The 17,275-nt window shown below is 54.3% G+C and overlaps 1 protein-coding gene across 2 annotated transcripts in view; it reads left to right on the top strand.

Moving 5' to 3' along the window:
* Window positions 1–16,770, top strand: part of GRAMD1B (GRAM domain containing 1B) — a 172,118-nt gene extending 155,348 nt beyond the window's left edge. For both annotated transcript variants that reach the window (XM_061203282.1, XM_061203281.1), the window contains 11 exons: window positions 772–928; window positions 2,005–2,194; window positions 3,849–3,992; window positions 4,956–5,074; window positions 5,344–5,486; window positions 7,479–7,582; window positions 8,190–8,393; window positions 9,410–9,500; window positions 13,170–13,277; window positions 13,596–13,713; window positions 16,248–16,770. In XM_061203282.1, coding sequence (XP_061059265.1) covers window positions 772–928; window positions 2,005–2,194; window positions 3,849–3,992; window positions 4,956–5,074; window positions 5,344–5,486; window positions 7,479–7,582; window positions 8,190–8,393; window positions 9,410–9,500; window positions 13,170–13,277; window positions 13,596–13,713; window positions 16,248–16,337 — 1,468 coding nt within the window. In that variant the 3' untranslated portion in view covers window positions 16,338–16,770. The remainder of the gene's footprint in view (window positions 1–771; window positions 929–2,004; window positions 2,195–3,848; window positions 3,993–4,955; window positions 5,075–5,343; window positions 5,487–7,478; window positions 7,583–8,189; window positions 8,394–9,409; window positions 9,501–13,169; window positions 13,278–13,595; window positions 13,714–16,247) is intronic.
* The last annotated feature ends 505 nt before the right edge of the window (window positions 16,771–17,275 follow it).

The following is a 17,275-nucleotide window of genomic DNA, read 5'->3' as shown; positions in this document are numbered from 1 at the left end:
AGAGGCAAGAGGAGTAGACAGCAAGGAAAGAACGTCAAACGTGTGGTGCGTAGCCCAGGGCTCAGGTACCACTTCTGACACTTACTAGTAGTATCACTTAGCCTCTGTGAATATCTACTTGACTATCTCTAAAACGCATGGAATGATTTACTCAGTTGTTATGCATCCAGATGAGGTAACATGGAAAGTATAAGTTAGATGCTGATGACCACGGTGATGATGATTTCTCCCTTGGGGGAGGCTCCGATGGCATCCCTGAAGTGTCCGCAGAAGGGCACCTGCCTGTATCTCGAGGAGGGTTTCCCTCAGGTGTGCAATGCAGAGAAGCTTGCTAGTCATGATCCAGAATCGGGGCAGTGCCCCCGCAGGGCACTCACGTCCAGAGTCCTGTCCTGGTCACTGTGGGAAATCAGATGTATGCTCGCAGCCCGGATGTTTGATTCACATGGTCAGGTTGGGGTGGGATGGGAAGCCAATGGAAAAAGAAAGTTTAAGACAAACAGTTTTCGTATTTAGGTAGGGATAAATCTAAGGAGGGTGCCTAGAAAAGGTGAGTTTGGGGACAGAATTTTACCATGGGGAGGGGGTGTCAGGTGGGAAGGAGGTTTTAGGAGAGCAGTTCGGGGGCAGCGCGAGGTTTGAGGAAGGTCATGCACAAAGCAAAGAAGCAGGAAAGCCCATAGTTTGGGATGGATCGATGGGTGTGAGTTTCTTGTGGGCCAGCCGTCTTGGCCACTGAGGCTGACGTGGGCTCACGTTGTCCCTTTTCAGCTACTGTGAGGAGATCCCTGTAGAGGAGAATGAAGTGAATGACAGCTCTTCCAAAAGCAGCATAGAGACCAGGCCGGATGCCAGCCCACAGCTGCCCAAGAAGTCCATCACCAACAGCACACTGACGTCCACGGGGAGCAGCGAAGCGCCCGTCTCGGTACGGGCAGGGAGCCCTTTGCTTCCACCCAATCCGGCGGCAGTGTTTCCCAGCCTTGTTGACTCCACAGGACCCCAACCTGGGGAGCAGGTAGAGGGGAGGTTGGTTACACTGTGTTCGGTTTATGCAGGGAGGCATCCTGGAGCAGAGGGGCGCTCTCCATTCAAATGAGCGTAGAATCCAGAGCTGGGTTCTTGGTGCTTCGGGTACCAGATTTTGTTTGGCTTCAGAGCAGGTGAGAGCCATTTCAAGTCCACTGTGTGAGCTTTGCTCTTGGTGGGCTGCTGTGATCAGCCCACTGGTGGAGAACTATTCCAGGTCTTTTTTTTCACTGCCTCGATCTAAAGTCAAAGTTGTACATGGATAGAGGACTGCAGAACTGCTATCTGTTCATTCATTCCATAAATCGTGATGAAGCTCCTAGTGTCGACACTCCGGTTTATTTTCCTGCTGTGCTAGACTTTGCAGAAGAGACAGAAATGTGTAAGAAGGACTCTGTCCTCTGGGACTTGGTTATAGAGGGGATAGAAGCTTGGTGAGGGAAGTGTCTGGGTGTGAGCTGGCAGGTAGAAGAAAGGGTTCCCAGAAAAGGGAGCCTTGTATTCCAGTGGCTTAGGGGTCGGACCACTTGGCCTTAGAGTGAAAGCATCATGCATTTGATGCCTAGTCTCCATTTTCTGTCTCTGAGGTTGACTTTAAAATGTAAAGAGTTGTACCCATTCCCTCCCAGGGCTAATGGGAGAATGAATCAAAAACTGCTTAGGAAGCCTTTTGAGCCTCTCAGAAAACAGGGCACTAGTTGGAGGCAGGCCCACGTTGTTACAGGACGGTGGAGGCCTGGCCCCAGGAGAGGAGTTGGACTATGGAGCTGGCTCTGCCCTCGTGTGGGGCTTGGTGTCAGGAGAAGGGCAGGGCCCTGTGCTGTGTTCTGTCCTCCCCGGCAGAGCTGGGGAGACCCCTGACCCCCACAGCCCAGCCCCTGAGCAGCTGCATTCTGAACGCGCGGGCTCCCGCGGCCAGCTCTCTGACTTCCTCTTGGAAAGTAGACCAGGCTGACCGCTCTGTCTCCACCCCAGTTTGACGGCCTGCCCCTGGAGGAGGAGGTGCTGGAGGGCGACGGGTCCCTGGAGAAGGAGCTCGCCATCGACAGCATCATCGGGGAGAAGATTGAGATCATCGCGCCCGTGAACTCCCCTTCGCTAGACTTCAACGACAACGAGGACATCCCCACCGAGCTCAGTGACTCTTCCGACACCCACGATGAAGGTGGGCGTCTGACAGCGGGGGCACAATGGCACTTCCTGTCTCCAAACATTTTGAAGTCTTAACGGATGTTCCCATATGGAGACTGGAGTCAGTCTGGGTTCCTGGCGGAAGGGTGGGTGGGTAAAACAGCTCTTTTAAAAAAGGTGCACTTGTTATTAGCAAACATCCCTTTTTACAGGTCCTCACCGTAGTATCCTCGTCGTTTCATATTTGTCTTTTTCCTTTGTTTTTGTCTCAGTTTGTTTTTAAACATCTTTCTTGGAGTATGATTGCTTTACAGTGTTGTGTTAGGTTGTCTGCCATGTAGTCTGTCACTCCATGTGCCCCCTGTTGGCACTGGCGTGCCCTGCAGCTCTGCCCCTCACAGTGTTTACGTGTATACGCCACAAGCAAAGTGCCAGGCAGCTGGCCCTGGAAACACATTTTAACAGACACTTGCTTTGGTGGCTCCAGCATGGGGATTTCGGACCTAGACTGTTGCCTGGTCAGACAGACTGAGGAGACTGCCCTTCTCTCTCATACTCCTAAGTGGGTAGCTTCTCACTTCCCTCCTGCGTAGGGTTGGCGTCTAGCCCTCCCTCGGGAACACGCTGCCTCTGACATTCCAGGGCGGGAGGCCAGATCCTCAGTGTTCACGAGTATGGTTGATGGCTTACCTCCTTTGAGTTGGTGGTGGGTTCTGACTGGCGAGGCTGTGCAGACAGTGCTCACTTACCCATCTGTGGACGGTCTCCTGTGAGTCACTGGTAGGGGTTTTCTCACCTGTGGTGGGCTTGCCCACTGCCATCTAGGGTGCAGGGTCGGTGCAAAGGACTGCGCAGGTGGGCACTGCCTAAGAACCGGGGTGCCGTCATGTAAACTGAGAAGTGAGTATCCCCCGAGCTGTGCTCCACGGTCCTGATCCTGCACAGTCATGGGCACGGACCCTCCAGGATGCTCGTGAACTCCTCCTTGGCCTTCTCAGGGTCACAGGGATGCCAGAAATGGCAGCGTTCTGCTTGAGATCAGATAACAGCCCCTGCAGGTGCAGTAATTAGGGCCTGTGGGGTGCCGAGGGCTCAAGAGGAATGCTGGGGTTTGAGCAACTCACCTGTACTCAGAAACTCTCTCCTGTAGAAAATTAAATTTTTTGAAAGGGGTATAGGCTGCCTTATGGAAGGAGAGCAGACCTTGCGCAGAGATCACGGCCCTGCAGACCAGACCAGCCTCAGAAGCTTTTGTAAAAACAGATTCATCAGCGTCCCTGGACACACCGGTGCCATGGGTTGCGATGACATTTGCTGTCAATTGTGGTTTAACTTACAGACTCTTGATAACGGATCCTCTGGGTTCCGGCAAGCCCAGGAAGTAGTCATTTATTTAAACTTTGGTCTAAGATCACTTTAATTAGGAAGGCTTGAGAGTGTAAAGGCAAATAGCACATTCCCAAACTCTTTGTAAAGCTAGAGTCCGTAGCGTGCATGCCCGCTGAGGAAGGAGGCCGACTGACACAAAGCCACGAACGGCGGAGGCCAGGGCCCCGCTGCCCCACTCCGCGGCCTCCTTTGAGCCTTGGTGGCCGTTCCCACATTAGCCACGGAGACATCAGTGCTCTGGGGGGGTGACCCTGGGGTCTCCCTCACCTTCCCTGTCTCCCTCCTCATCCTCTCTGCAGGGGAGGTCCAGGCCTTCTACGAGGACCTGAGTGGCCGGCAGTACGTGAACGAAGTCTTCAACTTCAGCGTGGACAAGCTGTACGACCTCCTGTTCACCGACTCGCCCTTCCAGCGGGACTTCATGGAGCAACGACGCTTCTCAGGTCCGTCCCTCCCGGGGCTGGTGCCTCCCACCCCTTCCCTCTCTGTCCACTCTCCTTTCCTCTCCTCCCAAGCGCCCTCCTTTTCCAGGCCGCCTGATGGCCCGGGGCGCCCCCTCTCTGGCCTCACGCGGTGCCGGAGCTCCTCGGGGCCCTGCCGGCTACTCCTCCCCGCACCACTGCGGCTGTACGCTCGCCCTCGGTGTCCAGACCCTCGGTGCCGGGCCCCAAAGGCTCGGCGGCGAACAGGATCCTCCAGGGCTCACCGTCTAGTAGAGAGTAGCAGCTACCACGTCCTGTCGGCATGTGCTGTCCACCAGGCGCATTACACTGTCTCGTTCAGTCCTCCCGTCTGCCCTGTGTGCCAGGATCGTGATCCCCACGGTACCAGTGAGGACGCTGAAACTCAGACCATTACTAGACGCCCAAGGTCATGCAGCTAATAGGAAGGGGCCCAGCTGGGATTCAAACCTCAAGCTCTCAGAGTTGATGCTTTGCACCTGTGTGCTCCTTGCCCCTGCTCGGCCGCACCGCAGGGACCGGCAGGGCTGCTTGGGGTCCGAGTCTGCGGAAGAGCCCTTGGGCATCGGCGAAGCCCTCTGCCAGGAGGAGGGGCGAGCCGAGGGCATGGGGAGGTCATGCCTCGGAGCAGAAGACTTGGTCCCAAGGATCCCAGGCCCTCATCACAGTAACCCCAGTGTTGCCAGCTGCCCCGTAGGTGGCCCCAGAACAATCAGCATTCTGGAGCCCTGTGTAGGATTTCGGCCGTGCTACAATGAGCTGCTTTCTGCTTTGACGCCCCCTCCTCTCACCCTCCTACCCCGGCCCTCAGGCTCCCGTTGGCTTCCTGTTGGGGGCCAGTCGGCAGTCGGTACAGTCAAGAGAAGGTCACTGGGGGGGACGTTCAGATGTGGGGATGGCGCGCCTCTCTCCCTCCCTCATCCCACGGCTCATCTCTCCCCTCAGATATCATCTTCCACCCGTGGAAGAAGGAAGACAATGGAAACCAGAGCCGAGTGATTCTTTACACCATCACCCTTACCAACCCTCTGGCTCCCAAAACTGCCACTGTCAGGGAGACACAGGTGAGCCCCGGGCAGAGGCCAGTAAGGGCGGGCTGGAAAAGCCTCTGTTCTGTCGTGGAGGATTCAGGAGAGACGTCAGGAAGGAGTGTCTGGGTGACAGTGTTGTTTAGCCTTGACACGGCGGCATTTGACATGCTTAGATGCTGCCATTTCCCGTGGTTCCGGGTCCCCGTTCAGGAGTTGGGGGTGGGCTGGGGAGATTGGGAAGGAAGTGCTTTTCCCATCTTGCTTCTCGTCAGCCTCGTCCCACGACACTTTCCTCCCCACAGACCATGTACAAGGCGAGCCAGGAGAGCGAGTGCTACGTGGTCGACGCCGAGGTCCTCACGCACGACGTGCCGTATCACGACTACTTCTACACCATCAACCGCTACACTCTCACCCGCGTGGCCCGGAACAAGAGTCGACTCAGGTGCTGTCTCTACGGCCGAGCGGGTGCGGAGCAAGTTCCTTGTGCACCTGGGGGAGCTGCAGCAGAAAGCGTGGATGTGCTCCTGGGGAGGAGGGGAGGCCGGGTGTACTGGCTGCTGCCTCAGCCTTTATTCTGTCTTCTCTCTGGAGCCTCCGAGACCCCACCCCTCCCCGTCCTGACCGTTCATGCTTCTCTCCACCACGTGTTCCCTTTACCCCTCTGTGCGTCTCTTTAGTAAACCTGTCACAAGCACTGCTTTTTAGTGATTGTCTGCAGTTTATAAAATACTGTGTAGGTACTTCACCTCCAAGAACTGGATTCTTTAGAATAACCCAAGGAGGTGGGTTTATCCTCACTTTTCAGATAAGAAAGCTGAGGGTCATACAAGTTAAGTAACTTTTCCAAGAGTCAAAAGTGTTGAAACCCAGGTCTCAGAAAAGCAAACCTCTGCCCTTCCCACCCTGCTGGGTGCTGGGTGCTGGGCGTATTGCGAGTTCCCGCACGTGCGTCTCCCTGATGGTGGCAGCTCCGGCCATCCCGGCCAGCAGGAGTCCCAGCCCACACACCACTGCATTCCCAGCACCCAGCACGGGGCCTGCACACAGCAGAGTCAGAAAAGGTTGACTGAATGATTAGTTAGACGCTGTTTGTGGCTCGAGTCCTGACCTGGGCACTGTAACGTGACTTCAAGGAAGGAAGAAATTTAGACCCTGACATTCCACGAAGCTTGTAGTCTGACCGAAAAGCCAAGACACACACCCATTTGAAAACAACCGATCGTGTACCTGTACCTTAGACCCAGTTTTTCTGGTTATACGGAGCAGAAGTTCACTCACATTGTTCAAATAAAATAGGAGTTTGGTGAAAGGCTGCGAGAGGTCTCTGGGGAATCAGGAAGATCTGAATACCCATACCTTGAAAAGGGCCTGAAGCTTTCTCATCTTTGAAACATTTTTTTTGGTTTCGGTGCTTCTCTCTGAGCAACTCCTCGTCCCTCCCTCCCCCGCTCCTCCTCCCTCCTTCCCTCTCTCCCTTCCTTCCTTTTCTCCTCCCGCCCTCCACCCCCTCCCTTCTCTCTTCTCCCCCCTGCCCCGCTGTCCCTCCCCTGCAGCATCTGTGTTCCTCGCTTCCAGCTTCCTTGGAGGGTCCTCCAGTTGGATGTCCCTTCTGTCCAGCTCACGCAGAGGTAGTTGGTTGACCCCAGACAGACCTTCACAGAGAGGTGCCCACCCTCAATCCAGGGAAGAGTTGCTGGGTGGGGGTGAGGTGGCCGTAGACACACACACACATCGGGCCGGGGCTGGGAGTGAGGTCCCTTCTTCCTCCTGAGGGCAGAGCAGGGAGCCTTGAGCGTGGGGAGCGTAAACTGGGGGCATCTAGTAACCGATGAAAGCGCCCCTTCAGGAGAGGCAGAGCAGCGTGACCGTGCAGGAGCAGAGGGAGGTGATGCTGCAGGGGACGGGGCAGCGGAGGCGCCCACGGCGGGGAGAGAGTGCTGGGGACAGAGCCGGAGCTGGCGAGGTCCCGGGAGGGTGGGGGGGCAGGGGCCAGGCCAGGAGCTGATGAAGCTCTTAAAGGTGGACGCCATGAAGCCCGAGAGCCTGCCCTGCGCTAAAAGTCGCTGGAGAAGGAGAGAAGGGCCCTGGGGCCGGCAGGCTGCCCGCCATCCGGAGCCCTCCTGGGAGGAGGCCGAGTGGCATCGTGAGCAAGCTCTGGGCTTGGAGTCAGAGCCCTTCTTGCTAGTCTTTGGTCTGCTTACAAATTCTAAGACTCAGTTTTCTCTTCTGTGAAGTGAGGGTAAATCCACTAGCTTCACCTACCCCAAGGGGTGGCCAGGGAGGTCAGGTGATGTGGATGTGAAGGGGCTCTTTTAACTTGTAAAGGGCAGCACAGATGTGAAGCTGCTGCGGCCTTAAACCTGAAGTTTCCTTTTCCCGGCAGAGGAAGATCCGCCCAGCAAACGGCTGATCTTGTCTGTGGCTTGTTTCTCAGGGTCTCCACAGAGCTGCGCTATCGAAAACAGCCCTGGGGGCTGGTGAAAACGTTCATCGAGAAGAACTTCTGGAGTGGGCTGGAGGACTACTTCCGCCACTTGGGTGAGCACCGTCGCTGGTGCTGGGCGAACCGTCCCGCTGTCACCGTTCAGGAGTGAGAGGCATGGGGCACGGGGCGAGACGGGGGCAGTGAGCGGGCTTCACGGGGTCCCTGAGTCTGCCCCAGAAATGGGTACAGAGTTCAGCACGTATGTGAACATACGCACGTTCAAGAGATTCTGACTGTAACCTTTATGAGATCGTCATCATGAAGGGATCCATGACTCCCCCCAAAATGAGCCTGAGATCCAGGCACACTGGTGGTGATTCTGTTATGAGAAGGAAGTAACCCGTGAAGGCGTCCATTGGGAAATGTGACGTGCCCCAGATTGCATACGTGAGGATGCATGTTGGGAGCCTTTGTCTCTACACACTGTTGAACGACCCAGAGAGGGCTTTGGGCTGGGCTGGGTCCCAGGAGTATTTCCTGGGGCTCATGGGCATCCCTGAGGGACCCCCGCCCTCCCAGGCAACATCCCAGAGTACAGTAGGGGAAGATGGACCCCTTAGAGAACGTTCGACTAGGAGTAGACCGCTGCTTCTGGAGGCCAGCGTGCTGGATTGGAGGTAGGGGCAGATGTCCTCTGATGTGGCCTTTTGACCCTGACAGAGAGCGAGCTGACCAAAACGGAGAGCACCTACCTGGCTGAGCTGCACAGACAGTCTCCCAAGGAGAAGGCCAGTAAGCCCCCGTCGGTGCGGAGGAGGAAACGTCCCCATGCCCACCTGCGGGTGCCCCACCTGGAGGAGGCGATGAGCCCCGTGACCACGCCCACCGATGAAGATGTGGGCCACAGGATCAAGCACGTGGCAGGTGTGTGCTGGGTGGGGGCCGGGGAGGCGTGGCTCAGGGCTGTGGGCGGGAGCTGCGTGCCTACGCCAGGCACACAGGCATGCTCAGTTTGCAGCGTGGGGTGGACTGCGTATAATTGGCTCACGACTCATTAAATCTGAGACTCCGGATGCTCTGCCATTTCCCTTTGCCCTTAAGCTCCTCGGCCCCTGCTGAACCCCTCTGTGTGCTCTGCAGAACAGAAGTTGCCTTTGGGTTTCTGCCTCCATGTTCCCTGAGCTCCGAGGCTCCCTGCTTGTCTAGGCTCAAGCCTGCAGCTTCCGCGCTCTTGGGACATGCCCCAGGGAGAAGCCGAAGCTCAGGCCCCAGGGTTACCTCATGACACAAAGGTCAGGGAGTACAAGGCAGCCCCCTCCTTGGCCCCTGCCAGGCAGTAGGGCTCCCTCCTCCCATCCAGCCATTCACAACCTCCCGTCTTTGCTCGGTCATGGAAACGTGCAGCAAGGGATTTTCAGGCTGTGCTCTGCACTTCCCCGGGTGTTCATCAGATTTGATGGGGCAGGGGACGAGGAGGAGGAGGGTGCCAGCCTTCCTTGTCCCTCGCCTGGCTTCAGCCAGAGCACTCCCGTCTTGTTCATGAGATTTACATACAGGACTCCTGGCTAACTTTGCTTTCGAATAAACCGGCCCTCAGTGGATTACGTGACTTGCTCAACGTCACATGGCCAGTTATGGATAAAGCCAGAGCTGAAAGCTGTCTCTGGTCCCCGCCCAGTGCTGTTTCTCTTCCACGGCTGCAGGTCGCTGTGTCCTGCCTCTGCATGTCCTAGCTACAGAGGTCAGGTGACTTTCTCATTTGTTCGGTCACTTTCCTGTCCCCCTCGCCCTCGAGGAGCTTCCCTTCCCTGAGGGCCGGGTCCACGTCTCACATCGTTGCCGCAACAGTGTCACGGGCAGTTCTGTGCGTGACCAGCATCACGTCGGCCGTTGGTGGCCTGGCGGGCCACATGGTGACGGCCTCTTCCTTCTCCCCACAGGTTCCACGCAGACACGGCACATCCCTGAGGACGGCCCCAATGGTTTCCACCTGCAGAGTGTGTCCAAGCTGCTGCTGGTTATCAGCTGTGTGTAAGGGACTCCGGCTCTCCTCCCCCGCCCTGCCCCGGCCGCCTTCCTTTCTCGCCTGCCACTTCCTTTCTCGCCTGCCACCTCCTCCCCATCTGTCTTCCTCAGGCATCCAAACACCCTCGCTGCTGCCCTGGTTTTTGCTTTCTCCTCTAGTACCTCTCCAGATCGGTTGCTCTGTCTGTCCTTCCTTGCCTCTTTGCTGCTTTTTCTCTGTTTCACTCAGCACTTACTGTATGCTAGGCCTTCAGGATTCAGAAGAAGATGCTGCGTGCAGCATTCATGCCCTTCAGGAGCTCAGTTTCAAGTGGGTCAAACAGACAGGAAATTCACAGTTGCTACACTGTTGGATAAATGCTAACATAGAGATGCCACAGAGCATTTTAGGAGCCCATTCATTTGTTTGTGACAGACGTTCTGGGTGTCTGCTCTGTGCCAGGCGTCGGGACTGTGCACTTATGGGGCCCACCCTTTGGCAGGGTGGCCAGACACAATCGATGACTAGAGTCCAGGAAAAGTGTATGCTTATTTTAATATAAGCAATGTATAATCACTGCCATAGTGCTGTAAAGCTGTGGGCTCAGTAACTTGCACAGAAAGATGCTGGGCCAGGGAGAAAGTTCGTTGAAAAAATTGAGGGTGTAAGATGGGAAGACACAGCTTTCTGAAGTGTGAGCCCAGAGCCTGCTCAGGACTTGTGTAAACCTTGAGCAGGAACAGCTTGGACAGCTAAGTACAGACAGCTCTTCCGCTTGGTTGGGCCCACCGCCTGATCGCCCAGCCCTTCCTGCCTGGGCTGTGCTGTGAGACATGGCGGCACGGCTTGGGGGGGCTCAGGAGCTGCCCAGACGCTGGCTCTACCAGGTGTGCACCAGGCATTAGACTGTGCGTAGCTCTGTCCTGCTTCTGTGACTCCCGCCCCACCCCCAGCCCTTCATGCCTTCACTAAAGCATTTTTCAGGATTGCAGAAGCAGGTCCACAGCTCTGCCCACAGGAATCTGGGAAGGAAGTCCTGGACTGACATGGTTGGATTTGCACTTAAAAAAAAAAAAATCACTCTGACGGCAATATGGCGCATGGGCTAGACGAGAACGGACTGGAGGCAGTGATCTCGGCGGGAGGGGCTGTCACGCTGAGATGAGGGCCTCCTGGGGCTGAGAGGGCCCAGAAGGTGAAGGCTCGTTCCACCTGGTTATGGAGCGAAGGAAGAGGACTTCCTGATCTGCGTGCCTGTAGATGGTTGTGTCACGGACAGAAACCTGGAACTTAGAGGAAAGTTGTCACAGAAGATGCTGTCAGGTCCCGATGTCTCTGCGCTGCCATAGATTGTTCAGGCGGATGTGACAGATAGATATTTCTTGATGTGGACCTGGAGCTTAGGAGGGAAGTTTAGGCTGCAGTTGCAGATTTAGTTGTCGGTAGCGTTAAAGCCATGGTGGGAATGAGATGATCATCGGAGGAGAGTGTGGAGCGTGAGAAAGGAAATGGGCTGAGGACAGATCTGGGGACCACCTAGGGAGAGGGGCCTTTGAGGGTCACGAGGGGGGCTCTTTTGCTAACCTTACCTGAATATGTAACATAAAAGTAGATGCAAAAGTCTTCTGACTATGGCATAAGAAGCCAACATATTTTTACAAAATTAAATATAAAGACAACTGTAAAACCAGTAGAATTCATGTTTAGCAGCATCATTTTAATGTGATTCATGCCATTGTTAAAACTAAATCTCTGATGTTGGTTTTGGTCAACAGAAAACTCTAACCTTGGGTTAGTTCTGTTTAAGCTCTCTCTGTGTTTTGTCATTATTTAGTAGAGAAGGCCAGGGGCCTGAGTAAATTGTATAGCATATTAACAAACGTTGGCGCTTTGTTAGTTTAGGATAATTAGGCCTCGTCATTCAACCCTAGAGGGTCCAGGCGGTGGGTCTGCTCCCAGCCTGTGAGTGGAACCTTCTGGTACAGTGCACGTTGCCCTGCGTCTTAGAGGCCCCGGCTGCCATAAGCCTGCCCTGTGGTGACCCCAGCCTCCTACCTCTTCTCTGTTTAGACCACCCCCAAGCCTTCACTCGGGAAGCGGGCAGGGGTGTCCCTTGACCTCCACTGAGCACAGACAGGACTGTAAACACAAACCCAAACGCGAGTACTAAGATTGTGTGCCGCACACTCTGAGGACGCGGCCTTCAGGTGGTCCAGGCGTACTGATGCAATTAAAGGTGGTATCATTGAGATTCAATACAACATTTAGAAGTTCTCATGGAAAACTCAGAGAGCCCCAAGAACACAGCGGAGTAGCCCCAGGGATTTGCCGCTGGCTTTAAGGAATGCCGCCGTCCATAGTGCTGGAAGCCCAGGTGAGGAACGCAGTAACACACACCACACGCACCACACACCACACACCACAGGCAGCACACACTTTGAAAGGTCAGAGGCGTAGTATAGGTTTTCTTTCTATGTTGGTCTTTTTTCCATCTATTTGTTTTATCTTCCCATTTTTGTCATTCTTTTTCCTGTGTGTCTGTACTTCCTCCTTTAATGAAAATAACTGCTCCTTGTGGAGGGCTTCACATACATTCCTTCCATGCACATAACAACCTCAGCAGGGTAGGTATTATTAGCCTGTTGAGGGAACTGGGTTTCAGTGAAGCTAGGAAACTTGATTGAAAGTTGAGATGTTTAAGTAGTGAGCCAGGCTTTGTACCCAGTTCTGCGTGTCTGCGTCCTCTCTTTCCCGGAGCGTTCATCTCTCCATCCCATGAACCTCTGTTATAAAATGATCTTTAGGCCACTGAGGCCAAGAGAAGAGAATTCCCAGTGACTCTTCATCATTCCCCACTGGGTCCTCCGGCCCCTGGTTTTCCTGCCACCTCCCTGACTCTGAGCAGTTCCAGCCCATCCCTGAGAAGGCTCGGCTGGTCCTCGTGCCCCGTGCAGGGCTGTGGCAGGTGCACGGAGGAGATGGCAGCTCTTGGGCAGTTGTGCTAACATCTGGGAGGCGTATCAGGGGCAGAGCTGGGAATCCCACTGGAATTCCTCCCCTGGTTTGGGTTTGTAGGAGGAACTTTGTCTCGACTGATCACCCTTGAAGTGCTAAGAGTCTCTTTACAGTTGCTCCCCGCCCCCCGCTTCCTGCTAGATGTCCCCATCCTGCTGTGTCTCTGCTCCTGGCGTTTCTTTGTCACGGACGCTCACGTTCTCTCTGCCTCGGGTTGAGCGCGGCTTTCCCCTTCCCCACACGAGCCTGTTTCTAACCTCTGCCTCCTCTCTGTTTTTCTTCCTTGCTCCCATTGGGATCTGTTTCAGGTGCTGGCTCTATGATTGCTTCTTTTACCCCCTCATCTCTTTTCCTCTCCATCTTACCTCGCTTCCCCCAGCACCCAGGTGTCTGGGTGACTTGTATGTCTCTCCTTTCTGATGCGTTCACCCCACACACCTCTCCACAGCCCTTTCCTGGCCCCTCCCGATGACACTGCTTCTCTCTCTCCCTCTCTTCCCCCCGCCCCCCCCCACCTTGCTGCATCCCTCCGGCTCACTTAATCACTCACTGCGATGCTTCAGGTGACCCGGTGGTCAAGGACAGCGGCCGCTGGGGAGGGGGGCCCTGGCTCTGAGAGGGCGGACGCTCTCCCAGATCCCGTCTCATGGCTCTTGCTTTTTCCCTTGTCTCCTCCTTAGTCTGGTGCTGCTGGTCATCCTCAACATGATGCTCTTCTACAAGCTCTGGATGTTGGAATATACCACCCAGACCCTCACTGCCTGGCAGGGTCTGAGGCTCCAGGAAAGGTAATCCTGGCCTCTCCCCCTTGCTCCCACCTTCACCCCAGCCAGTACTGTGTCCCGGCTCCTGCTTCCCAGTCTCCTTGGGACGGCCCTGCTGCCCTTGGCGGGCGGATAACCCTTTGGGATGAGTCCCTAGGCAGGCTCTGAAAACTGTCCCTGTAGTTTCAGTCTGCTTCTGATTTGGGGCACAGGGGAACCAGGGCACTGAGCAAGGGACAGAGCACTCTGATGTGGCTCTCTGTCCTTCAGGGGTCTGGGCGCCTAGGACAGTCGACGGGCCATAACTCCAGCTGTTGGGGTACCCCTTCTTCTACCCCACAGGTTACCCCAGTCTCAGACAGAGTGGGCCCAGCTCTTAGAGTCCCAGCAAAAGTACCACGATACCGAGCTCCAAAAATGGAGGGAGATCATCAAATCCTCGGTGATGCTTCTTGACCAGGTGAGATGCCCCCACCGTCCCTCTTGGCCCTGGTCTTATGGAGATGGGACTTCTACCCTGTGCTCTGAGAGCGCCATCTCCATCACCGTCCACCAGATGCCCTCCTCCCATTCGTTCTTCCCCCAGGCCATCCACTGTTCTAATTTTAAAGCCATCCTTGAGTGAGCTGTTGGAGACACCGGTGTATTCCCCAAAATTATATCAGTGAAATAGCACACTGGATTTGCAGTAGGAAAACTGTAGGTTAGATGGAAGGAGAGCTAATTTTTTTTCTTGGTAACCCATAGCCATCTGACAGGCCTTGAAAGAGATAGCCCCCTTTTTGCAGAGATTTATCTTCCCAGAGAGCGTGTCTTTCTAATTCCTTTTGATGTGTGCTCCCCTCCCCCACCTCCTGCCCTCAAAACATGCACACAACACCCAACGCCCAGGCCCTGGCTCCTCCTTAGGGGCTGTGCTGAGAGTCTGGGAAGATGGCTGGTAGTGTGTCTCCTTTTCATAACGTCTTCTTCCTGGTACAGTTTTCTTTCTGAAAAACTAGATGCGTCTATTTAAGAAAGTCGTTCTGGGGCAAAATCAATAGTTAGCTTCATTTTATCAGACTGAGGTGGAATCCTAATCTTGCCACTGACTAGTTTTGTGACCTCAAGCAAGGGATTTAGTATTAGGAACCTTCGGTTTCTTCATTTATAAAATTGGAATTATAATCATTGCTTCGTGAAATTGCTGTCACATTTGATCTGATGGCCCATGGGAGGGACTCGTGAATATTCGACTTTACTTCCCCTTCATGGTTTGGTCTCTTAGCTCTAAATTAAGGAGAGAGAATTTTAATGCAGCTATCATGATCCAGTTTAATGGGTTTAGAGTATCACGCATAACATTGGAGCCACGTTTAAGGAGGGCATTTTTTTTTTAACCAAAGGAGGGCAGACAACACAGCAAGGAGTTTGGAAGCTCTGGCCTATCAGGAAGGCTTGATAGAATTAAAGATGTGCTCAGGAACAGGGAAGACTGGGGTGGGTGAGCAGCACAGGACAGTCTTCAGACGTTGGGGTCTAACATCTAGAAGAAGGGTTACACTGCTTGTGAACCTCCAGGGGACTGAACTAGGGCCAGAAGTTATAGGGAATCGGATTTTTGAGTCATCAACGAAAAGCAGACTCCTTACGGGTAGAGCAGTCCAGCAATGGAACGGGCTACTTTGAAGGACTGAAAGTGCTCAGAGGGTGATGCGATGATGTGGGGTGAGGGACTTATGAATTAAAGGCGGGGGGCAGTTGGACTGGATGACCCGGTCCCCTTCCAGCTATGGAATTCTATTCAGGGTGGGTCTCCTTCAGAAGGAGCTTGGCGCAGGCAGACCTGTAGCCTCGTAGACTCGACTGTACAAGCATTAAGATTGGTGTCTCATTCCGTTCCCTTGATTTTGTTTTTCGTTTTTCTTTTCCCCCTTTTTTGGGGTTGGGGGTGGGGGGCGGCGTGCCACGCTGCATGGTTTGTGGGATCTTAGTTCCCCGACCAGGGATTAAACCCAGGTCCTGCCAGTGAAAGCGCCGTAGTCCTAACCACTGGACCGCCAGGGAATTCCCATCGTTCTGTTCCCTTTAAAAGAACATTAATGGGCCCCTCATCCCTCCTGATATCGAAGAACTAAAGAGAAGAAAGTGATGGATTAGGCAGAGAGATCAGAGGTTCTCAAAATCCATCACTGTTTACCTGTGAAATGTTAACCCGTCCTGTGTTAACAAGGCAGCTTACCTAGAACCAGGGTAGGATTCTACCGCTGGAATTGCCCCATGTAAACTCCATCCCGTGATGTGGGATGTATCTGTTTCTTAAAGAAGGTTAAGAAATTCCATTAAGATTCGGTTAATTCAGTGATATGGGTACAGCTAGGAGCCTACTCAGTTTTTTGCTTGGCACCTGGGGTGTACAAGGGAAGGATAAGACAGTGCAGTCCCAACACAGCTGAAACAAAGCCGTTAAAGATGACTGCAGCGCAGAGCCCTAGTGAGGGGTCCATGAGAGGCCAGGAGAAGGAGAGATGGCTGTGAGCCAGAGAAAGTTTGGATCTGTTCTGGGCCTTGATAGTAGATGGGTGAGGTTGAATGGGCAAGAGAGAAGAGTCCGAGCTGGGGGAACAGTGTGGCAAAGGTACCAAGGGAGGAGGACAGAGTATTCAGGATCACTGGGAAACCAAGGTGAGTGAGTAGAAGGCCGATCAGTGGCATCGGACACGGGTCCTGATAGCAATGGAACCTTCGAGAGAATTCTTAATTCAGTGAAGCAAGGACCACAAGTCACTGAGACACAGCACCCCTTACCCCAGGGGTTCCCAGTGCTCGATCGGCTGTCCCCCTTCAGCCTGAGACCGTGTCCCTTGAGAACCACCCTTGTTTCAGGAGCCTGCTCCCTTTAGCTCCCTTGGCCTGGCGGGGGACCTGCCATACGTGGGCGTGGTGGGTGCTGCTGAATGGAGAAGCCCACTGAGGGCACAAACCCGGGCTGGGGTGGGCTTCCCTGTCTTACAGATGAAGGACTCGCTCATCAATCTTCAGAACGGCATCAGGGCCCGTGACTACACGTCAGAAAGTGAAGAGAAGAGGAACCGCTATCACTGACCAGGCAGGAGCGGGGGCAGCTGCAGGAGGCCTGTGCAATACGTGTACATAGACCATATAAATACATGTGTATAAATAGAGAGAGAATATAAATATATATATTATATACAGATTTTAAAAAGAGATAATGCCTATGTACCAGGGAGAAGGAGCGGGACCGCCCCCTGTGCTGGCCGGCGGCGGGGCCGAGGAGGGCAGGGACCACCTCTCAGCACCGACCTCCCCTGACCCTCCTCCTCCCCATCCTCTCGTCCCCACCCTTTCCCTCGCTGGCCATTCTTGGCTCTGAGAAGGGAAACGTTGAGCCAAAGTTATGCCTGTGAAGACCCTGGGGTCGTGAAAAGAAGTCTCAAGGGGGCATTGCTTAAGGTGCTTCATTCCCTAATCCCCTTTTGATTTGTTTCCAAAATAAACGAGAATCTTTTTTTCCCTACCCAACACTTCCCCAAGTGTTCTCTTGGGAACAAGGAAGCATCAAAAGCAGGAGCGCAAGCTAAACTCTACCATATGAGGCCGCCCCCTGCATGTGGACCGCGCACCACAAGTCGGGTGCAGAGGACCGCGGGACAGCTGGGGAGGCCGCCCTGGAGGGTTTGGGCTTTGTAGCCACAGGCTCCTGAGGGCTTGTGTTCTGAAGGGCATTCTCCTCCATCACCCCCTGTACCTTCCCCTACCCTGCGTGGGGTGTGGACCCAATAAGGGCTGGGGATTTCTTACTTTCCCACCCTCCCCCCCCCCTTCTCTCTGGTCTTTTCCCAGGCTGGATCTGGGTGAAGTGTCACTTTTTAGTGCCTAAAGCCCTATTTTTCCTCTGTGCCCTAAGAGCACATTGTTTATTCGTCAGGGTGGAGCATTTTTGATCTTGTTAAACCTCTTTTAGTGATTGTAAGCAAGTCAGGTCTGTGGCTCTAACCCCTTCCCTTTGAGCTGTCATTTGA

This window comes from Eubalaena glacialis, chromosome 10 (genome assembly GCF_028564815.1).
Source record: "Eubalaena glacialis isolate mEubGla1 chromosome 10, mEubGla1.1.hap2.+ XY, whole genome shotgun sequence".
In the NCBI taxonomy this organism is placed as follows: domain Eukaryota; kingdom Metazoa; phylum Chordata; class Mammalia; order Artiodactyla; family Balaenidae; genus Eubalaena; species Eubalaena glacialis.
The sequence above is the reverse complement of the archived record's forward strand: the minus strand, read 5'-3'. Positions and strand labels throughout refer to the sequence as shown.